General features: G+C 41.3%; 1 protein-coding gene across 1 annotated transcript; it reads left to right on the top strand.

Annotated features, from left to right (window-relative positions):
- The first annotated feature begins 510 nt into the window (after nucleotides 1–510).
- Nucleotides 511–20,901, top strand: golt1a (golgi transport 1A). Its single transcript, XM_062456599.1, has 5 exons — nucleotides 511–644; nucleotides 1,416–1,507; nucleotides 6,329–6,507; nucleotides 20,179–20,242; nucleotides 20,573–20,901. Exons 1-5 carry the CDS (start codon nucleotides 620–622, stop codon nucleotides 20,612–20,614), a joined length of 402 nt encoding a protein of 133 aa, XP_062312583.1. The 5' UTR covers nucleotides 511–619; the 3' UTR covers nucleotides 20,615–20,901.
- Nucleotides 20,902–24,699: the final 3,798 nt, after the last annotated feature.

Here is a 24,699-nt window from a genome sequence, read left to right on the forward strand (position 1 = left end):
TGGATTTGGGAAAATGTGGTAATTGAATGCATTTTGTATGAAAGCAATGAAAAATTATTCACAGTTTGGTACACGTACACTTCTGTTTTGCTGACTGTGTGAAGCGTTTTGAAAACTTGGCTTCAGATTTGAACAATGTATCTAACCAATCAGAAAAAAACTGTAATGTGTGTGAATACAGATTGCTCTGGAGGCTTCATCAATTACTTGAGGGTTGATGACATAATGTTGAGAGATCAGCAAGAAGCGAGTGGTGCCCTCTTTGTATGTGAGTGTGTATGCATGTGTGTGTATGCATGTGTGTGTGTGAGAGAGAAGTGTGTGTGTGTTTGTGAGTGTGTGGCTGCGTATGTGACGCTGTGTGTGAGTGTGTGTGTGTGAGAGAGAGTGTGTGTGAGTATGTGTATACATGTGTGTGTATGAGTATGTATGTGTGTGTGATTGTGTGTGTGGGTGGCGTTCTCCTAATCTAATCCTGCTACTCTGGTTAATGTTTATCAGCCAGGGTGACAGCAAGGTTTAAAGGTCACAGTGGTGAGTAGCAAACACAGATCTCCATGAAGATCTTTCGGAAATAAGAGAACAAGAGAAGAAAGGACTGGAGGGAGGACAGCTCATTATGGTCGCAATCACAGAATTTCAAAGTAAGCGATCTTTCCAACACCTAAATGTATCCTTGAATCCCATTACGCAATAGAGTATTAAAGTGCTTTCTTGCTAATATTACAGCCTTGAGTAATTGCTGGGGAACATAAACATCTGTAATCATTTATTTAGGCCTAAGTAGATTTTTTATGTTTAAGGTGGAGAAAGAACGCTACTCTGTCAATAAGTCAATCAAGTTTTTACCAGCACACATGTGCAAATTGGCCTGTAGGTACATAGAGTTTTGGCAGTTGTTGTGTCGAAGTGAGAAAATAATTAATGTAATTTGAAAGATGTAGTCATTGAATGCATTTCGTGCCAAAGCAGTGATAAATGATCCACAGTTTAGCCCACATATACTTCTGTTGTGCTCACTGTGTGAAGAGTTTTGAAAACGTGATAGGCCTTTTTAAAGCCATGATTGGTTGGTGTTGAGTAAAGCAATGACTGTTTGCACATGTGAGGAGTTAGTGTGAGGCACTGATGAATTTGTGTGGCATTTTGATTGGTTGTGTTTGAAAAAGGAAATCAAGATGCTTCCTGTTAGAATTTTGTGTGTTACGTGGAGAATTGTGTGTTGTGTTTTGCAAAAAGTGTTTTATGAAATTGAAAACTGAGGCCAAAGGCCAAAAATGTGTGTATGGTTTTGCAGATTTGATGTGTGGTTCTGGTATTTGAGTGACAGGTTTCAGAAACAGAGTGTGATAAGTACAGATTTTGTGTAAGCAGTTGAAAAAAACTAACTTATGGTTTGTTGTGTGTTTCTTCAGGGATTGGCATTGGTCTCACAGGCTTTGGCCTGTTTTTCCTTCTCTTTGGTGTGCTGTTGTATTTCGATTCTGTCTTGCTGGCGTTTGGCAATGTGAGTACAAACCGTGATCACATGCGATAATCCACAACCCTCCCTGTTCTCCTCATGTCATCTTCCCCCTGTTTAGCTTTGGACATCCGGTATAGGTCCCAGAGTATGGAGCTAGAAAGCTGACAAAAGTATCTGAATTTGAATATGAAAGATCTGAAATATTTGTATGTCAAATTTCATAAAACTGAAATATTTAGCTGTTGAATATATAATATCTGAATTATTTGTATGCCGAATTTAACAAAACATAATTATTTTGATCCGGAAATACACATTTCTAAAATTCAGATTGCGAGAATTCAGATTATTGAAATTCAGATTGCTGAAATTCAGACTGCGGAAATTGAGATTTTGTCTGAACTAGGCCAAAGGTGAAACATCTTGCTTTCACAGGGAAAAGTAGACGATTTCAGAACGACTGAACTTTACCTCAGAACAAAAACTAAGAGTTGCTCGTTGGAGGAAGAGGATGAAGCCTAATGAGGTATAAGTGCTTATGAAACTTGTAAAAACCTGTGTCTTCTCCTCTGCCAAAATCAGCAGTTACTGTAACCAAGGGAGTAGAGACAGAGTCAGAGGGCGGCGGAGACCGATGGAAGACGCGGAACTGACAAAGCTGTAGCCTACATATTTGTTTATGTTCCGTTGTTCTCTTTTCTGTGTTGGGAGTTCTTTTAAGTGCTTGATGGCATCAACATCCAGCCTGATATAAAATCATTAACTTGAATTGTGTCTCTTCTTTATAATACCCACACAGAAAATCCAGGTTGAATCAAGTAGCTAGGTATTGCTAATAGCCCATTTTGGGTGGTCAAGCATATTGTTTTTCATTGACTCCTTATATTCCTATCGAAGTCAATTTGCTAAGTGACATTTCAGATCGGTTATGGATAGTAATCTATATATTTTTATATAGATTAATCTCACTGTAATCTTGGCGTTAATCTAGATTAATCTAGATTAAAATGTCTCATTTGGATTCCGCCGAAGGCATTCAGAATATGTGTGCTACCCAAATAATTACTAAAAGTAAGTCTTTGAGAACGGGTTTCTCAAGCCAGGTGGCGCATTAGGGGCTCATCTCCTGTTTCCAAAATGCATCACAAACTGCTTGAGAAAGCTGTTCTACTATGATAATTGGTGATGAAAATAAATTATGTTCAATAAGATGTACTTGTGTTTATTAACTGTTTATTAGATTAGTTAGCTTGGCTGATAGAGCTGTGCTGACGGGCTTGCCTCGGTTGCACTCAAACATCGTAGTTTGACGACGACTCTTCCCCTGCGCTACGTCAGTGCTTGGCCCGGCATCTTCCGCATTAGCTAAGGGATGCTTTGCGTTTAGGTGGTATTTGAGACTGGAAGAACTCCTACAGTAAACTAATTCCGCATAGCACAAGGTGCAAACAACCTTAGTCTTGTCGAGGTTTCCATTGGGAAGCTTCTTAAAAATACATTTTCCCTGAAGCAAACCAGGCGGCTTCATAGCTGCATCGATGTTAGCATGTCACGTTTGATGTGATAATTTCATACACAAGGCATATACACAGGTTCGAAGACTCGTTCTCGCCCCCTACAGTGCAATACAGCTAGGTATACATCCGCGCTAAAATATCAAGGTGAAAGTCATCATAGCTTGCGTCAGAGCCATAGAAAAAGAGAGTTGCGACACGCTTTGATCTCGCCGACACGTGATCACGTGGTTCATGTAGCTCGCTGTAGTTCCAAAAAAAACCACTGCTGTCAACCGGTTTGAATGGTTTTCAATGAAGCTGGCCAACGGAAGTCGCTTTCTCAGGCAAATGATGAATGAAACAGGCTCGGTTAAAGAACTCCGATGTTCTGGCTATCTTCAGCAGACTCGTATCTACAAAAGGCAGTCCTCCCTGACGTGTTTGGTGTAGAATGGAGTGAAATACAACATTGTGAACACTCACTGCCAGTGAAACACAGGAAAAAAGTTAGAGCTTTTTTGTCACGTGGTTCCGGTAGCTCCCTGTAGTTAAACAAAACCCCCACTGCTGTCAACCTGTTTGAATGGTTTTCGGCGGGACAGACGGCAGCACCATCTCGATTCACGGACATTTTCGGTATATTAACACATAATGTCAATTGGTTACTGGTGTGTTGTATCATGTATGTCTGATACTTTATTAACATGTATGTATTACATGAACTTATACATAACGCAATATTGTGAAGCAGAGCTAGAAATGGCTATGCTAGCTACCATACTGTACAAACGGTACTGTACCATACTGTACATACCAAACAGTAGCCTAATGAGGACTATATTGTTCCACTTAACGTTTAACCTTAGACGGTTGAAGTAAATGGGTCTTGTTAAACGTTTTTTTATTCATCAGCCCACTTACAATTTAGCCTACCACATTAACAACACTTATATTTGTAGTACTTGATGCAAGTTGAATCTAACCATCATCACCAGCAACTGCTCAATTTAAGACAAGAAAGGAGTTTGGTAAATAGAACAGAATAAACAAGGCAACCAACTGCATTCAATAAAACCTTTTATTGTACAATATGTCCTGTGTTCTTCCACTCCTTTTGTTTGTAGTGATCCGGTGATCTTCTGGCTAGGATACATGTACAGCTAGCTAGAGTAAAAGTGTTGCTTACGTAGACTGTGGAAGAAATTGCGATTTCCGGTGTGCTTACATTATTCACTAATCAATATAACTAGTCATTGGATACTAGTTAGTATGTTCTCATGTAAGCTTGCTATTAATAAGAGTAGATGGTGTCTATGTGTCAGGGTTAATAGATGTTCGTGATCAGGAGAAAGTACTGGGTAAACGTCCTTGGTCATGACTACAAGGAGAGCGCCAACTATGATCTCTCTAGTCTGAGTGGTCATGTGTTGGGAGCTGTGAATCTCTTCCTCTGAGACTGTTGTAACGTCATTACTGCCTGACTGTCACTATGTTTACATTCCTGTGCCCTATAAAAGATGGTCCTCCGGCTTTCAGAGCTGGGAGAGACATGATTGAGACCTAAGCCTGGTGTTGTGTGGTCATTTATTGTCAGAGGTCTGGTTTTCTCTCCCAATCTGCAGATTGATAATACTTATTAAAATCCAGAACTCAACTGAACTTAGTCACTCCGTTTATGAAGAGACGGACAAAACACTTTCTTCATCAAGACCTACAGTCTAGCTCCAACTGCATTTAGAATCTAACAAGCTTACGATAAACTTTAACTTAAGCTGGCTATATAAAATACTACTAATAACAATTGATATGTGGTGGTCAAAATATGAAAAAATTCAGGATTTTCGTGAATTTACCAGCTAACTTGCTTCTGACCACTTAATTTGCAATTCATTGTTGCTAGCTCTACTAACTACGCTAATAAGAGCTATATATAGAAGACTTACTTTGTATGCCAACGAACGCCAATAATTAGAACTAATTTGACAGACTATAAGCCAACTGACTTCTGGTTATGATACACATGCTCTCTAGCTAGCTTCAGTAAAAGTGTTGCTTATGTTAGATACTAGCTAGACCTACAGTCTAGCTCTAACTGCGTTTCGAATCAAACAAGCTATAATCTTACGATAAACTTTATCTAAAGCTAGCTATATGAAATACTACTAATAACAATTGATATGTGGTGGTAAAAATATGAAAAAATTAAGGATTTTCATCAATTTACCAGCTAACTTGCTTCGGAGACACTGAAAATGAATGGGGTTGAACGGTGGAAAATGCAATGTTTGGAACTACAGGTCGCATGTGACACGCTTTACTTCCGCATTCCTCGATAACAATGGGAGTCTATGGAAGTGTCGCAACTCTCTTTTTCTATGGCTCTGGCTTGCGTAGTATAGACCCAGCTCCCAACCCTACTTTGAGAATAGATTAACGGCGATATTTTTTTTATCGCCCGATAAGAGTCTCACGTTAACGCAGCACGTTAACGCCGATAACGGCCCACCACTAATATAAATGTAGTAGTTATCAGGATATATCTGTAGTGCGGCCGGGTGGTGCAGCTTTTATAAATCGTCTACACATCGTCTGGAAGTCAGTTTCGATCAAATGCCAACGATCTCCATACTACATCTTGCCGACGTATCTTCTACACATCTGGCCGACGTCGGCAAGACGTATGTGTGCTATCTGGGTCTTCCTCCAACGAGCAACTCTTAGTTTGTTCTGAGGTAAAGTTCGGTCGTTCTGAAATCGTCTACTTTTCCCTGTGAAAGCAAGCTGTTTCACCTTTGGCCTAGTTCAAACAAAATCAGAATTTCCGCAGTCTAAATTTCAGCAATCTCAATTTCAATAATCTCAATTCCCGCAATCAGAATTTTATAAATGTGTATTTCTGGATCAAAATAATTCAGTTTAATTAAATTAGGCATACAAATAATTCAGATATTATATAGGCCTATTCAACAGCAAAATATTTCAGTTTTATGAAATTCGACATACAAATATTTCAGATCTTTCATATTCAAATTCAGATACTTTTGTCAGCTCTCTAGCTCCATACCAGAGACCCTTGGCAGTGTCAGAATGACAGTACACTCTAAAGTTGTCTCGTGACTGTTTGCTTTTCTCCTGGATCTTTAGTTAAATATCTGTAATATCCCATCATGTCAAGTTTGTCATTCTTAAACCAGATGTTGGTTGTGTTAGCAAGGATATTCTTGCTTTGTAATCCAAACTTCTGTTTAAAATACCTATTTTTTCGAATGCACTTAACTGTTACATTATGATCTTCAGCTGAGGTTTGTATATGTAATTAATTTGTACTTTCTTAACTGATGTTCCATGTCTCCCCCGTGCATCTCAGGTCCTGTTTCTAGCCGGGCTAGCGCTCATCATCGGCCTTCGGAGGACCGCTCACTTCTTCTTCCAGAGACACAAGCTCCGGGGCTCAACCTTCTTCCTAGGGGGAGTGGCTCTGGTACTTTGCCGTTGGCCAGTCATTGGCATGGCGGTGGAGGGCTACGGTTTTGTTATTCTATTCCGGTAAGTTTAAAGGCAAAGAAAGAAACAGTAGTCTGTAACATATTGTAGTTGGCCACATTTTGATTCATATAAAGTATTTTTTCTCTCCATTTGTCTACATACTACGCAGTGGTGAACTTAAGTAGTTTTTTTAGATACCTGTACTTTACTATTTATATTTCTGTTTACTTTCACTTTTACTTCACTACATTTTGCAAAGAAAACTGATACTTTGACTCCGATACATTTCCCCTGAAACCTTCATTACTCGCTACAAAATCAAATCTATCTTTAGAAAAAAAAAGAATCATGAGACCAACGTCGGGGACTGTGGTAAAACACAACCTGCAAGCAGGTTTGGCAAATCAGTGGTCCTAGCTTGCAAGTTGAATCATTGGTTAATCACGTTAATGCGCATTTGCAAACTCAGTGCTTGGTCCGTATTAAGAACCGCTTGCGTCAGGGGCGGGGTTGCCGTGACCAACAAGACGGAACAGAATCCTTTGACCGCCATTGCTGTAAGTTTACAATTCCTATTTCAGCTAAACAGTACATGTAAATCAGCATCTGAATTAAAATGTGACGAGAAATGGGCAGTGTAGTTGCTGAAAATGTGCTTATTTTATTGATGAAACGGCTCATTTGTAAATTTGCTCCGACTTTTCGATAACCTAGCTAGCATCGCAGTGCAGCGCCACCTACTCTTCTGGCAGTGAAGTGTTTTCAGCACCCACAGCCTTCGGAGTACTATAGATTCAACCAATCCGTCCGTCCGTCTGTCCGTAACGGAGTCGGAGAAGTATAAATCGGCCTTTCCGATTTATACTTTTCCGTTTTACGGAGACGGACACAGGGAACGCCCTCTCCGACGAGGAATTCCCTCTCCGTGCCCTCTCCGAGACTCCGAGTGCTCTACGTGCACCTCCTGATTTTCCTGACTATCCGTCCGTCATTTTACGGATACCCCTTGGCTGTGATTGGTCCGTATTAAGAACCGCTTGCATCAGGGGCGGGGTTGCCGTGATAAACAGAGTCAGGTGGCTGAGCGGTTAGGGAATCGGGCTAGTAATCTGAAGGTTGCCAGTTCGATTCCCGGCCGTGTCAAATGACGTTGTGTCCTTGGGCAAGGCACTTCACCCTACTTGCCTTGGGGGGAATGTCCCTGTACTTACTGTAAGTCTCTCTGGATAAGAGCGTCTGCTAAATGACTAAATGTAAATGTAAACAGGACGAACAGAATCCTTTGACCGCCATTGCTGTAAGTTTTTACAATTCATATTTCAGCTAAACAGTACATGTAAATCAGCATCTGAATTAAAATGTGACGAGAAATGGGCAGTGTAGTTGCTGAAAATGTGCGTATTTTATTGATGAAACGGCTAATTTGTACATTTGCTCCGACTTCTCGATAACCTAGGTAAATAAACACTTGACGACGACTTACAAAAAACCGTTGCGCCACCTACTCTTCTGGCGGTGAATTGTTTTCAGCACCCACAGCCTTCGGAGAACTATAAATTCAACCAATCCGTCCGACTCCGTCCGTCCGTCTGTCCGTAACTGAGTCGGAGAAGTATAATTCGGCCTTAAGTCTCACTTGGGTAAACGTCAACTTAGACTTAAGCCTCCAGCCGTTCCACTAACGTTCCGTTCCACTAACAGGTAACGCTAATTCAAGCTAGACCTCAATAAGCTTAGACTGTGCAGCCCAGATCAGGCGATCGTCGAAAAGAGGAGTTATTTTGCAAAAAGCAAAGCGTAAACCAGCAGAGTGGTGTTGTTTCAGCAGAGTAAATTGATTTTTTGAGGGTTTTTTTTTGTTGTCCCCAAAAAGGGCAATGTTGCCGCAGTTAACATGGCAAGGGAGACAACTTAAATGCGTAAATTGTAGACCTACCAAATCTACTTAACATATATATATATGCATTTATGCCTACTGATAATTAGCGTAATTTGATGAGCTGTCTGAAACCGTTCTGACAGTAGGCTAGCCTATATAGGGCCGATATTCTCAACAGGAGATTGAGAATAATAGCCCAAAAAAGAACGTGGCAGCAATTGAAAATTGTAGAATAAAATTCAAAACACTGAAGAAGGCCATGGTTAATTGCACTTGATGTGGGCTAATAATGTTTTTGTCTTCACATCTTGAACAAAATTAATAAATTACTTCAAAATAACTTTGCCACACGCATTTATTAACTGATAGGCTAAATGCTGAGCTTTAAGATAAAAGGGAAAGATAACCATGACTAAAATGGGGATTCACTGAAATAACTAGTATTGCACAGATCCAGCACCGACTTCAGATCAGAAGGTGACCAAAACTGTAGCACACTTTGCTTGGCAGAACAGTCATTTAAAATTGCTCAGCATGACTAAGAATATATCATTATTATATTACGCGTGCATATTTAATCCAAATCCAATTATTACTAGGGATGGGTATTGAGAACCGGTTCTTGTTTAGAACCGGTTCCCAGTGAACCGATTCCTTGGAATCGTCAGCCAAATTCTTTAACGATTCTGCTTACGGTTCTCTGTGCCGTTGGGCATGCGCAGTGGCGCCTTAATGCACGGGCTTACCTGGGCTTAAGCCCGGGGCCTCGACCAATCAGGGGCCTCTTAATAATAATACAAAATAATAATGATGATAAACGTCCGTATTCGCAGTGTCATTACTCTGCTCTACAGTGGCATCAGGTGGTGTATGTGCCCCCCCTCTTCCCCTTATCTAAACAAAATGTAACAAAAACTAGAGAGGGTACAATTTGTAGGGTGTGCTTGCTTGCGTCTGTTGCAGATGGGTCCATTTAATATGAAACAAGCTGAACCCCCTTTGAGACAAGCTATTCTAACAACGTTGTCACCGGCAGTATTTTTCAGATGGAATCGCGATTCAAACGGTACCATCTGCTAACTGAAAATATGCCCTCAAACGCGACTTTTTGGTCTCAGTCTAGAGCCCTGCGTGGAGAAGTTGAATTGTGCTACGAGCAAGCTAGCCTAGCTGCTGTTGCTAGCCAAACTTCACTGAGGGGATTGTTTGAATGCGCCAGAAATTAAAAACGTTTCTTTTGACAAAGTTTAGGCTGTGGCATTGAATACAGCGACGCACAACACAAGCTTGAGTTTAAATACATAATTTATTGTGACATTACTTACTGTACATGCAAGTCTTGAATTGCTTAAATGTATAATGCTGCTAGTACACCACGGCACGATACGATACTTGCTGTGAAACAGCAATGCACGTTGTATCCATGCGTCGTTGCTAACGTGTGCTGACGTTGTGACGTAGGCTAGCACTGAGTTCCCTTCGTTGACACAAGGCACTTTTTGCCACAAAAACTGAATTTCAGCCTCGATCAAGTTATCTTATGTCCCGTCGTTTGAAGCATACATTTTAGCTCCGGCATTCGTGTCCCATTATTGATCACTTCACGTTAATTATCGGAGGGCGTGTGTTATCAGCAAACGTTCGCGTTGTCGTGTTAACCCATTATTAAACTGAGCATATCGATTTGTAATCCATTATTAAACTTCGCATTTTAATTGATTAACAGAATGGCCGATGTTTGACACTGTCATATGATATGATTTGACCTTGGCTGAAAATTGAAGATTCTATAGCTAAGCTAGCGTAGCTAATAGAAGTGTAGAAGAAGAGCAACGGAAAAATGTAAATGTGTATGTATACTGTATGGTGTGCAGCATTATAGAAAATTATATAAAAGAAAATTAATGTAAATAAACCCGTTTGTGCTCTCTCCCCCCCCCCCTTGCCCAATAAGAATCGATAAGAGAATCGATAAGGAATCGAATCGATAAGCAGGAATTGATAAGGAATCGGAATTGTTAAAATCTTATCAATACTCATCCCTAATTATTACTATTCTGGCTGACAGTGTATGGACAGCTGCCCCATATTTCCAATTAACATAGTCTGCCTCCACAGATCCAAAGGGGGCATGGACAGTGACAGACTGTGGCTGTGCCAAGGGTTGTCACAGCCTCACTTTGGGAAAGCATGCCCTAGTGGGAACATTAAGGGAGACTGTTGGGCACAGCATCTAATCGTCTTCTTTGGAAAGGGCAACATTTGGGACACTGTCATGTAGGGGCAGCATAAAGGGCACTTCATAACAGCACCCTTTTCCATTGGAAGTAAGGGCATGGGAAAAGTCCAATTTAGACCATTGTAAGGGCACTTTATAGGGCACTGCATCACATTTTCTCTACTATAAAGGGACTCATGAAGACATGTTTTTACATTTATAGAGGGCACACTGTCATTTATTGCATGGGGCATCCTGTGCACTCAAGCATATTTCACAATGTGAATGGCAGACAGTAGGGCACTTGGTCTAATTTTGCCACTCTAAAGGGCATTTTAGAAACACTTTTCCAACCATGGGGGCACCAGGCAGTCACCCCCTGAGTCTTCCAGTGGGCCTGGATACACCCATGGGGACAGTATATTGCACCTATAATATTGGGGAAGCCAGAAGGAGAGGTAATATAGAGGCTTGTCAACATATAAGCTACTTTAAACAATGAAAATACTTTATACAATTTAATAAAAAGTCTCCTTGATTCTTTGTGTTTCAAGATGACCTGAAAACTGATGATAATATTCAGGTACTGCTTTGGAGCAAGGTATACCCTTCATATTTCCTGGCATAGTTGCCCGTTCAAGAATGTCCCACATGCAAAGACACACAGAGATGCAGACAGACTGAACAGTGTCAAGGCTTGGCTACAGTGAGTTTGCTTCCTTGTGTGTGATTCCAGCAGACTACATAGTCTAGGCCTACCTACATAGACTGCAGTCTACTACCCTCCTTTCTACTATTATAGTCTACTACTCTCCTTTCTATTACTTTCTACAAAGGATGGTAGGCTGCTCTTATCTGTTCATTGCCATCCTTAAGAGTTGCTAAAGTGTTATTTTATATATATATATATATTTATGTATTTATTTTTTTAAGAATGACAATTACATCTATCTAGATAAACTATGCTGGGCCTTCTGAACCTATACTTCTTCCACAGATACTGGTCAGGGAAGCATTACTTCTGTCTCTGAAGACCCTTGGGGCTGGTGGGATAAACGCTCTTTGTATAATCTGAGCACCTTCATCCACCACAGGGTTGTCAAAGAACGGATACACCATAATTGATTGTAACTTGTCTAGACGCTCTGCTTAGTTTCTAAGGCCTTATTTTATGTCAATTAACCAATGGCTTTTGAAAACAGTTAAAGTGACATTATTTCTTAACTTGTTTATTGAAATTAATATATTTTTTGGAGATGAAGTAAACACGTAAATCATTCATGTCTGCACTTCAAAAAGTCTGAATTTACGTTTCCGAACACGGACTAAAGTAGCCTGGTCCTAACCAGACTCTCGTACATTGCATTTGTATAGAGAGTCTGGGCTCGCTCCATTGACAAGCGTTGACTTCCTTGGAGGCGGGTACTCTGTTGAAGTTTAAAACTATTGGATCTGCCTAGAGCCACTCTGATCTGCCCTAACCAATCGCTAGCGTTCGCCTTAGCCAATTCCTTCACCATTACTGTAACAGAGCTAGCTGCCGTAGCAGGAAAATCAAACTGTTCCCGAACCCCGTGGGGAGGAGGGCCACAACATCATGGCCACCAACAAAACTCAGCAAAACTTGTTCTTGCTCCGGCTTTAGCTTATGGATATTCGGCAGCGTTGCCACAATGGACCAAATGGCTTCACTTGCATCTTTCTCCGCCGCCATGACGGAACTACAACACAAAAGCGCACAACATCAACGTCATCGTTCTCAGCCACTCCCTCTGTTCGCTGATTGGCCGGTAGAAAATTAACCTGAGACATCTGACTTACGTACCTCATGGCCAGACCTAGTACAGAAGCAAAATCAAAATTGAGCAGAAGTACGTAGGAGGGCAGAGCCAGGCTAGGACTAAAGTGCTTTGCGCGCAGGAATTTACTCAACGGAACTGTCTTTTGAGATTCTGTTTCCGCCTGTTTGAAATTATTTGCAACATATTTTAGTTTAGCTTGACTTTTAGCCTGACACGGATCAGGCTAGTTCCGAAGTATAAGTTACCTTGGTTACGTAGCTAGAACTAAAATAAGCCACCTTAATGGAACGGAACTCTCTCTAAAGTAAGTGAGACTTGGCGAAATAAGTCTTGCTTTTCCTTAATCGTCGTTGATGGAACACCCCCCAGGATGTTAGCTAGCGAGCGACTACATGAGTAGAATTCCACTCTACGATGACTGATTTCATGATGGAAGCAGAAATGGAAGCACCTGCTACCCCCGCAACAAACGACGGTGGTGACGAAGACCAACACCCTGTCTTGTTTCGTACTGTATGTACAAAATCAGGAGCACACCGACGTGCTATAAACTGTATTTTATTAGTACTGGTGCGGGAGTAACATCATATGTGACCTAGCTGCGTCCCGTCTCACTCTAAACACACACTGAGGATGCGCAGTAGGAATGCAACATATAAATCATGAAGCGCACTGATTGGCCAACAGGAACATATCAAATGATATTCAATGTGAATATTACATCTCCCTTCTTATAAAAGTTCCAATTAAGATTAGTGTATATATCAGTATGGGTGAGTAACTGAAACAGAATATTATTTACTAGGTTCATACTGTAGTGTTGTACTTACAGTCAAGTAACTCTTAAATCTTCATTGGGCTTAAGATTTACACTTAAGTGAATTAACACATACCGTATATCAAGATATCAGACATCACACAATTACAAACTGAACTCAGTATTATGATACGGTGGCAGTCTGAACCATACATCACAAAAATAAATTCTCATAAGGGCAGCGATCCGCCTACACCCTTTTACATAGTATTACAAGTCCAGAACAGCTCTAGGCTTGATTTCTCTTCCAGATCTTATATTGTATATTATATACTTATAGTATAACTTATAGTATAACTTAAAGTATACTATAAGTATACTAAAATATGGATAGTACACTTTTAGTTCACTTTTGATATACTTTTAAGAAGTATGCTTAGAAAATAGTTCACTTTTGATATACTTTTAAGAAGTATACTTAGAAAATAGTTCACTTTTGATATACTTATAAGTATGCTTTGAAAATAGTTCACTTTTGATATACTTTTAAGGAGTATACTTGGAAAATAGTTCACTTTTGATATACTTTTAAGTATGCTTTGAAAATAGTTCACTTTTGTAAGAAGTATACTTAGAAAATAGTTCACTTTTGATATACTTTTAAGAAGTATGCTTATAAACAGAAAATTGTATATATTTCTTCTGGAGTAGGATGTACGTTTTCTATTATGATACAGCAAAAACAGTCAAAATAATTTTAAAGTACATTACAGGTTACATTTTTTAGATCCATCTCATTCTAATTATTCATGTCTATGAAAATCTATTATGCATTGCACATTCAATCCTTTTTGGTACTGAAGCTGTAACCTTAATTACTGCCAAAACATTCTGAAGCCCTATAATCTTATACTAATAATTATCAATTGGAGTATTAATGGAAAAAAAGAAAAAACTACTTGAGAAAGAAGCAGAAAGAAGGGTTGCATTATGCATTTGAAGGTTATACTGTCAAACTGACTGAAGAACGAAATAACGACGTGAAAAAATGAAGATAGCGTGGCTCATTGGCTGGTCAATTCCCATAATGCAAGGCGGTAAATAGTGTTAACATTTGCTGATAAGTTTGCCGTTTGTTTGAAATACAAATGTAACTTCATGAATTTCGTTTTTTAAATGTGTCTGCTTAGAATGTAGTGTTTTGTTGCGTGGTCATTGTTGTGGTGGTTTACCATTGTAACCATGAGTTAAATTACTGTTACGTTTCATAAGAAGAGCTGGATTCTTCAAACGTCAAAGCTTGCGCAGTGAATAGCATCTTTCAGCTAAGAAATTGCAGTGTAACTTTGCAACGGCCCCCTTTCTCGCTAAGTGACTTATAATCTGAGGCGTTTGAGGGGCTCCTTTATAACATTAACATTATAATATATTAGTAAGTAATAGTAAAATTTAATTTATTAAGGTTACTTCTTGAAGTACTTACATTAATTGAAAGTGCACTCAAAAGTATTGCAAAGTATACTTTGAGGCTCTTTAGGAAGTATACTTCATGAACTGATAGTGCCCTACACAGGTTACTCTAGTCTAGAGTATTCCAAGGTCTACTTTTAAGTACTTTGGGAAGTATACTTTATGAACTGAAAGTGCACTACACAGGTTACTTTAGAGTATTCCAAGGTATACTTTTAAGTACTTTAGGAAGTATACTTGATGAACTGAAAGTGCACTACACAGGCTACTTTACAGTATTCAAAAGTAAACCTTGAAATACACTATAAGTGTACTTCAAAGTGTACTAAGTGACCTAAAAAGTGGGCCAATTCAGTTTACTTAGTACAAAAATAGTATATAAATAAGTACACTGCTAGTATACTTAAAGTAACATGATAATAGTATACTTTTTATACTAAGTATACTTACAAAATAAACTTGAAGTATACTTCTTTTTTGTAAGGGAAAGGTTGGTATGAGGGAGAATTTCATCTGCTATCTGTGAAGTAGTTAGTGTGCTGTTGTGTGGAGTCTGTGGTGTATTGTCCTCAGGACTCTTGTCAATGTATGTGTGATGCCCCTCGTTGGTGGAAAGCAGGTGGCGTCTGTTTCTCCTGTATTCCGGTCCTTCTGCTGAACGTATGTGGTAGGAACAGTCAGTTTCAGCTGGTCTGATGACTACTGCAGGCTTCCACTGACCTTGCTCTTGAAAACGAATGTGTTGACCTTCCTGCAGTGGCGGCAGAGGTCTCGCTGACCTGTTGTAGTATCATCTCTGCTGTTGCTGCTGGTGGTCTCGCCTAGCATGAACTTCTGTCTGACTGACGACCTTTGGATGAAGCTGCTGGTGGGTATTGGGTAAGACTGAGCGCAACCGTTGACTCATGAGCAGGTGAGCAGGTGATCTGAAGCTGTCAACAGGAGTGTTACGATACTCAAGGAGACTAAGGTAAGGATCTCTTTTGTCAATTTTGGCCTTTTCCATCAGCAATTTTGCAATCTGCACGTATTTCTCTGCGAGGCCATTGCTTTGAGGATAATGCGGACTGGAAGTTATGTGGGTAAACTCCCATTTGTCAGCAAAGGCTTCGAATTCTCTGCATTTGTATTGAGGGCCGTTATCTGATATAACAGTCTCAGGTATGCCATGTCTGGCGAAGGCTGCTTTAAGCTTGTGAATCACAGCGGAGGCTGTCGTGCTGTGCAGTTTGTCAAGCTCAAAATACCTGCTGTAATAGTCTGTTGATGATGTACGTATTGTTCATTGTTCCAGGTGAACAAATCCGTACCAACAGTCTGCCATGCTCGATCAGGGATCTTATGGCTGATCATGGGTTCTTTGCTGTTGCATGGTCTGTGTTGAAGGCATGTGGAGCACTTTCCAACTGTTTCCTCAATGTGCTTGTTCATACCTGGCAAAAAGAGAATGTCCCTTGCTCTCTGCTTGCACTTTTCGATGCCCATGTAACCAGTGTGTATCCGTGACAACATCTCGTGAAGTTGGGATCACAAGTCTCTCACCCTTGAATATGATGTTGTTCATCTGGGAGAGTTTGTCACAGTAGTTCCAATACTCTGCAATGCTTTGTGGGCATAGTTTCCTCTCCTCAGGCCATCCTTCCTTGATTGTTATTTGTAGTTGTTGTAGCTGTGTGTACTGTACAGCATGTGTACCTGCATGTCCATGCCCTCTCTGAGGCTCTTATCCTGGTCAGACAGAGACTTCCTGGATAAAGCGTCTGCCACAGGGATGTCCTTGCCTGGTCTGTGGATGATGGTAAAGTCATACCTTTGCAGCTGAAGGAACATGCGTTGCAGCCTGGGGGGTGCTGCTGCAAGAGGCTTGCGGATGATAGACTCAAGCAGTTTGTGGTCACTTTCTACTGTGACGTGATGTCCATAGACATACTGGTGGAAGCGTTTGCATCCGAACAGAATGGAATAAAGCTCTTTTTCAATTGCGCATAATTGACTTCACAGTCTGTGAGTGCTTTTGATGCATATCCAATTGGTCTGCCCTCTTGTAATAAAACTACACCCAGTCCATATTTACTGGCATCGACTTGTAGTGTGAGGTCTTTGCTGGGGTCGAAATATGCTAGGACAGGACCCGGTTCCTGTGTGATGAGCTCTTTACCCTCTGAAAAGCATCTTCATGCTGCGTATCCCATATGAACTCACTTGTCTCTTTCAACAGGTAGCGCATAGGCGCATTGATGCTTGCAAGATCTGGGGCAAACTTTGACAAATAGTTCACCATGCCTAAGATTGTTACTAGCTCACCTTTGTCTTTTGGCGATTTCATCTCCTCGATGGCTGCAATTTTGGCTGGATCTGGCTTGATCCCGTCTTTGGTGATGAGGTGGCCAAAGTAGCTGACCTCGGTGGCGCAGACGACACTTTTTTCTGGGTTGAGTTTCACTCCTCTCTCTCTGGAGCGTTGCAGCATGGCACGGAGGTTTTCATCATGCTCCTGTTTACTCTTGCCATGTATGAGGATGTCATCCACAATTGCCATGGCTCCTTGTAGATCTTCATAGGTCTCGTTCACTTTCCGCTGGAACTCGTCCTGTGCGGATTTCACTCCGAAAGGTAAGCGCAGGAATCTGTACCATCTGAACACTGTGTTGAAGGTGGTCAATTTGGAAGACTCCTCTGTGAGCTTTATAGCTCAGTAACCTGACTTGGCATCCATCACACTGAAGTAGCATGCTCCAGCTAACCTGGATGTGATGTCATCGAGGGTTGGTAAGGGGTAGTGCGGTCGTTTGATTACCTTGTTCAAGTCTTTAGGGTCGAGGCATATTCTTAGCTTGCCTGTGCGTTGTTTTTCAGCTGCCACCATTGGTTTGACCCATTAAGTTAGTTCAGTGACTTTCACAATGATCTGTTGTTTCTCCGTGCTCTGTAGCTCATCCTGCAGGTGATCCCGCAAAGCAATGGGGACACGTCTTGGTGGGTGAATAACAGGCACTGCATTGGGGTCAATGTGAATGGTGCACTCACCAACAGTCCTATCCCCTTGAAAACGTCCGCAAACTCCTCCATTACAGACACTTCTTGTGGAGTGGACACAGAAAGGACGAGCTTGATCAGTCCAAAATCTAGGCATGCTTTTAATCCAAGCACTGGCGGTGCATGTGTGTCCACAATATGGAATTTCAGCGTTGACTGAATGCTCTTGTATCGGCATGTCATGTGGTATTTGCCTCTATCTGCTAGCTGTTCTCCGCCATAGCCATAAAGTGGGAGTGTAGAGGGCTGAAGTGCATTTTGAATTCCTAATCCCTTGAAAACACGTGAGGGAATGACGTGGCTGAGGCCCCAGTGTCCAACTTGAATTTGACCGTGTTTCGATTTGGCCCCACTTGCAAATCTGCAAAAGCCTGCTCAGTCTCTTGTCTCTCAATGTCTATTGCTTTGTCAAGGGTCAAATCAGATCCGACATTACTGTAAGCAGCTTCTCACAAACTTTATGTAAACGTACTCCGAACACCTCCCTTATAATTTCTTCGCTGTTAGCATATCCACAGTCCTTTGCAAGCAGTCTCAATTCTGTAACAAACTGTTCAAAAGTCTCGGTAGCTCCCTGTATCTTCTCATGGAATTTGTAACATGCAAAAATCACATTCGACTTCGGTATTACGTATGCTTCAAAGTGGTCATAATACGACTTTAAAACTTTTGCTTCTGCCTCTGATAATATCACAAAAACTGGAAAATGTAACACAATCAAGCACAACTATTACTGTAACAAAAAAAAGTGGATTAAAGTCTCAAATCATTCCACATCCACCTCTTTGGGGATGAAAGAGTTTTCACTCTAAGTCCAAGCCTTTTCATTTTACTAGGAAAGTTAGAGCCTGTTAAATCCCATGCACATGGCTATGAAACACATTCATTTTATTCCAGGGGTACTTTCCCAAAAATCTAATGCTGCCCAGTTTGTGAGATCAAAGAACAAATATTTGGGTGATCTTAAACTTTGTGTAGATAATAATGTAGTCTTTAGAATGTGCTATTGTCCAAAACGACACAGTTTAAAGGTCCCATGACATGCTGTTTTTGGATGCTTTTATATAGGCCTTAGTGGTCCCCTAATACTGTATCTGAAGTCTCTTTCCTGAAATTCAGCCTTGGTGCAGAATTACAGCCACTACGAGCAGCCCCAAAATGAGCTTTCCTCAGAACGAGCCGTTTTGGTGTCTGTTGCTTTAAATGCTAATGAGGAGGAGAGAGGTGGCAACATGCGTTAATGTTTACAGTGGATGTATCGCAATGGATCGTAGCCCCGTTGCTGTAAGATGCCTCGAATTTGCCAATTCTCATCAATTCTCATAGTCATTTCAATGAGGGGAAAGGCGGACATCGCGCACGCCATAACACCAACAGCAGAACGGTTATCCAAATAACAAAGAAGTGTACAACACGTTACAGTGTGTGTATTCACAGACATACTTGATGTTAGGAGGCGACAGTAACTGAGCTGTTAGCTGCAGAGCTAATGTTACAGCCACATTCTGAAGGTGACATTCTGACATGATGAAGGGTAGCAAGCTAGGTAACCATATACAGTAACAAAGTAGTAACAAAGTAACAAAATTATATAGCGTTAGTTTACTTACTTATCTGAGGTTTGTAGCCGGCCCAAGGAGAGTTGTCACTGATCCAGAATTTAATTTTAGACGGTCAGCAAGGCCAACTTGGCCCAAGTTGAGGAAACAGTCGTGGCTGAAATGTTTGGCGCAGACATACAAAACTTTGGGAAGTTGTTTCAGTGCATTTCCAGAGAAAATAAAATTGAGACACTGGTTCTTCAGAGGCTCAGATGAAGGAACTAAAAAAAGACTTTGGTTTTCATTTGTACATCCAAACACTGAGCAACTGTTATGCTTCGTTCGTTTGCAAGCCATGATGTCTCTCGAGGAAAAACCGATATTGCACTCGCATAGTCGTAGCTCAGATTCTCATGGGCGGGCCAGAGAAAGGGGAGGTAACCTTCCTCCTTATGACGACATAAGGAGAGGATTTTCAAAACCGAGCGTTTGAGCTTTCATTTTCTCAAAGGCGGAGAAGAATACCCAGGGCTTGGTTTACACCTATAAACATTTCTAGCCACCGGGGGACCAAAGGCATGCTAGGGGAACTCATACTAATGTTAAATAACCTCCTAAAGTGAAATGTTCATGTCATGGGACCTTTAAGGGGAGGAATCAGTGACCTCTTGATCTGCAGTCAAACGCTCGACCACTGAGCCATACCCAAATGACTACATTAAATAATAGTTTGAATTGGAAGAAACAACCTATTTTCCAATACTTTAACCTGATGTGAGGAGCTTTGAGAGTAATAAGATGGGTATGGCTTTAGTATAGCTCTGGATCTGACATTTATGGCAGATATTTTGAAGTCGGAGTCAATACCTGTGGAAAATCTCAAATCCATGTTTGTCTCGCAGCTCCACTTCCCAGCGGGTGAGGAACTGGAGAAATGGGTCAAACTGGAAATACAGACAGAGATCAGAACAGAGAGTGGCTGCTTTTATTGTCTCATTTCACCGTCATGTCTGTTTCTCTATTGCCAGGTCCTTCTTTCCCATGGCTTGTGGATTTATGCTGTCGCTGGTGAATATTCCATTCCTAAATATGGTAAGTTATTTATGGTGGTATTGATTAGTATGAATTAATCTTTTCAAGATTGTAGTTAATTGAAACATCCTCATCAATATGCCATTAATTTGCTTGATATTGTAATTGTTATAACATGATAAAATTATGGGGGTTTCTTGGCAAGTCATGAAATAAACAGTTAATGTTAGTACTCCAAATGGCGTGGTTTAAACTTTGCAAACATTGCAACAAAACAGTTGGTTTTGTTGCAAATGTTTAATTATGCAGCTCTTTACTGTGCTGCTTAATATAAAAAATAAATCTTCTGGTCTTGCTGACTTGTTCTCTCTCTCCTTTTTCATGCACCAGTTATTTAGTAATTTTGTTGGAGGCAGTCCTTCAATGGTCTAACAAGAAAAGATGCAGAAAAATAACAAGATAGACCAGGAGGAAGAGGAGGAGGAAGAGGAGAGGGTGCACGCTCAGTCTGGCTCTAAATACACTGCCTTTTGACAAAGAATAACAGAAATGGAAAGAATGAAAGTCTATCCAGCAAGAATTAATGACACTTGGATCTTTTATCATTTTGTTTTTGGCTGGATTGTTATGAATACACAATGTCTCCCAGAGGGGTTATTGCTGTCCATCACCAACTGTATTTATTAAAAAACAATACTTCTTAGTAAAACACTGTAAAATAGCAACATGTTTTGTATGATTGTCTCTATCAAACAAAAGCAATAAGCTGTAGACCTGTACAGTATAATCTGTTAAATATCCCTCTGCACTCACAAGGATGTGTGTTGCTCCAGTCCAACGACCAACTGACTTTTTGTGTTCTATTTTGTGACATAGTAGTACTAGTCTGGGCAGCGTGCAACCCACCATGGAGGTCTCTTTCTAGAGAAACATTATGCTATTTGGTCATGTGATGTGAGGCAGCGTTTCATAAACAACCAAGTGTCAGCTGAGTTAGATGCAGCAGGACGCCTACTGATGTCGGAGAGAGACGACGACAGCACCACTTTTGAATCACAACTCTGTGCTCTGGTTGTGTGTGTGTGTGTCGGGGGGGGGGGGGGGTAGAAACACAAGATTTGACTGTAACTTCAGGGATGGTAGGAAGATCAACAATAACACTCATTCATCAACCATCCAATCAGGTCTTCAGTGACATCTTCAACCTCTCCCTCAGCATGAACGACTATCGCCCGATAACACTGACCTCTGTCATCAAAGTGCGGCGAGCGGCTAGTCAAATCATTCATCTGCTCCTCGCTGCCTCCCACCGTGGACCCTATGCAGTTTGCATACCGGTCCAATAAGTCTACAGACGATGCCATCGCTCTGACAATGCACACTGCTCTCTCCCACCGGGACAAAGGGAATATGTATGTGAGGATGCTGTTCATTGACTACAGCTCAGCATTCAATACCATCATCCCCTCCAGACTCATCTCCAAGCTTGTGGACCTGGGACTAAGCACCTCCCTAAGCAAGTGGATCTTCAACTTCCTGACGGGGAGGCTAGATGTGGTGAGAATCGGTGACCGCACCTCATCCACTCTGATCACCAACACAGGCACCCCCCAGGGTTATGTGCTCAGCCCTCTCCTGTTCTCTTTGTTCACTCATGACTGTGCGGCAACACACAGTTCCAACCTCCTTGTTAAGTTTGCTGACGACACAACCATTGTGGGCTTCATCTCTGATAGTGACGAGTCAGCCTACAGAGAGGAGGTTGATACCCTGACATCATGGTGTCAGGTCAAAAACCTCTTTCTCAATGTCAGTAAGACTAAGGAGATGATTGTGGACTATAGGAGGCGGCAGGAGGAGGAGCATGCACCCCTATACATCAACGGATCCGAAGTAGAAAAGGTCAGCTGCTTCAGGTTCCTAGGAGTAAACATCAGCGATGATCTCACCTGGTCTGCTCACATGGACAAGGTGGTCAAAGCGGCCCGGAAATGCCTCTTCTTCCTGAGGAGACTGAAGAAGTTTGGCATGGCCCTACGTTGTGTGGTCAGGTCTGCTGAGTTCATCATTGGCAGGAAGCTCCCAGCCCTACAGGACACTTACCACACCGATGCCTCAGGAAAGCTGGCAGAATTCTAAGAGACTGTTACTACCCATCCTTCAGTCTTTTGACTCCGTTACCTTCTGGCAGATAAAACCGAAGCATTCGGTCTCGCACACGAAGACTGGACTACAGTTTCTTTCCAAGGGCCATCAGGCTTTTGAATGAACATTGATATGGACACTGATACACTGTCGACACTTCTCACTAGCCACTTTACACACTCCCCCCTATTTTGACGATCTGAAACGCAAGTATCAAAATGCAAAGCGCAAGTAACTTTGTGGGCGGGACTCCGGCTCGGTTGCTATTTTGCTGGCGGGATAAATGACTTTGCGCCTGGCGCAAATCTAAAATGAGTAGGTCCGAAGTAGCTACATTACTAATGGGTGTGGTTTGGCCGTAACGTGCAGTAAACCAATCAGAGCGTCATCTCACATTCCCTTTAACCCTTGTGCTGCCTTCGGGTCACATGACCCAAAGGTTCATAACGAACCATCGTTGTGTTTACCCAATTTTACCCAATACAAAAACAAATTAAAATAATTTTCTTTTAACCTTTGCAATGTGGGGGGTCTGAGACAGCCCACGGTTAAAAGAAAATGCTTCACTTTGTTTTTGTATGCGGTAAAGTTGTCGCAATACGACGGTGGGTCACAATGACTTATGGGTCAGAATGACCCGAAGATAACACAAGGGTTAAGAGCAGCGCTTGTTTCATGGCGGATTGCTATTATAACGGCGGATTTGCCAGGCGCACGCCAGGAGCGGTTCACAGCCAAGGAGACCGACGTTCTAGTCAGGGCCGTAACAGATAGATAGATAAGTGACATTGTATGGGAAAGGCAGAGCAGTTTTCTCATTGCACTAAATTGCCCGCTCATGCTGCTCATTCAAATTCTTATTCTTATTTTTATATAGCCTACCCTATATTTTATTTTTTTAATTGTTTAGTTCTTGGAATTAGTTTAACTATTGTACTTTTTTACTTAATTTAAGACCCGTATATGTTTATTGTTTGCACCTTCCTGCCACAATAAATTCCGTGTTTGTGTAACATAGGCTACATGGCGAATAAACCGAATTCTGATTCTGATGGAGATGGGAGAAGAAACCCACCCAAATTAGCTTCGGTTAAACAGGCGTGGGAGAAAATTGCCACAATTGTTACAAATCATGTTCACATACATAGAGATTTCTCATGAAAATCTTTTTATAAACATTGAAGAAATGTAACACGCCATAAATCCAAAAAATGTAACGTAGCTTCGCAGAAAGAAGACCCTGGCCTTGCCAGCAGTGTACACGGACCAAGCTTGAGCCCTTAAAATAGCATCTGAATAATGCGCCATTGACTTTAGACCACATTTTTCCTGGTCAGTGGCGGAATTGTTTTTCGGAAACTGCAAAATAGCACCAGGGAACGTTTGCGCCGGAACACGCCTCCTTTTTTGCTGAACCGCCCACGGGAGCGCAAGGTCATTTCGACGTGCGTCTGTGGAGGGAAAAGTCCGCTTTGCGTCGAGTGCAAACTAGGAATGATACTTGCGTCGTTGACAAAGTCAATTGCGCTGGGTGCAAGATCGGGCCCACTGTCACTTTCAGCCCCTGGTTGCACTTTCAGCTACTGGTTGCATCAGCAATATTGCACTAATTTACCCCACTTGTCCTAGGTTAGTATAGGTTATGTGTATTAGAGGTTTAGTATACCATATTTTATATTACTTTGTATATTAGGAGGTTTATTATATTATAGTTTAGCTTATCATAGGTGTAGTCTATGTTTTGAGTACTCATATGCCAGGTTGCTTTGCGTTGTCTTGTCCTAAGAATTTAAGTGCCCAGTCTGACCTTGTGTTGTTCTGTGCATCTGACAATAAAAGACGACATCCTTTAGCTTGTCATCAGCTAGACAGTCAGTTAATATTTCCATCCTTGAACCTTATCATATTTGAAGCCTTCTTAACCCTCGTGCTGCCTTCGGGTCACATGACCCAAAGGTTCATAACGAACCATCGTTGTGTTTACCCAATTTTACCCAATACAAAAACAAATACAAATAATTTTCTTTTAACCTTTGCAATGTGGGGGGTCTGAGACAGCCTAGCTGTTAAAAGAAAATGCTTCACTTTGTCTTTGTATGCGGTAAATTTGTCGCAATACGACGGTGGGTCACAATGACTGATGGGTCAGAATGACCCGAAGATAACACAAGGGTTAATACTGCCTACATTAAAATCCACTTTTGTGATGTTACAGTAAATCACAGGGTGACCATCAGGAGGCAGACTTTGTATAAAATAACATGTTCCTCAAACCACTTGTTCAACTCAAAATGTTCTACATTTTGCCTATGTCATATCCTGGTCCAGTAATAAAACTCAATTACCCACCTATTGTCTGGGATCCTCAGGGG

The sequence above is a fragment of the Osmerus eperlanus genome, chromosome 1 (assembly GCF_963692335.1).
Source record: "Osmerus eperlanus chromosome 1, fOsmEpe2.1, whole genome shotgun sequence".
NCBI lineage: Eukaryota > Metazoa > Chordata > Actinopteri > Osmeriformes > Osmeridae > Osmerus > Osmerus eperlanus.

What these genes read in the sequence shown, in the direction of transcription:
- golt1a (XM_062456599.1), top strand. Translation starts at nt 620, where the DNA reads ATGGTCGCAATCACAGAATTTCAAA. An exon ending in CGCAATCACAGAATTTCAAA is followed by an intron (nt 645 to 1,415) that starts GTAAGCGATCTT and finishes GTGTTTCTTCAG; the next exon opens with GGATTGGCATTGGTCTCACA. An exon ending in ATATTCCATTCCTAAATATG is followed by an intron (nt 20,243 to 20,572) that starts GTAAGTTATTTA and finishes TTCATGCACCAG; the next exon opens with TTATTTAGTAATTTTGTTGG.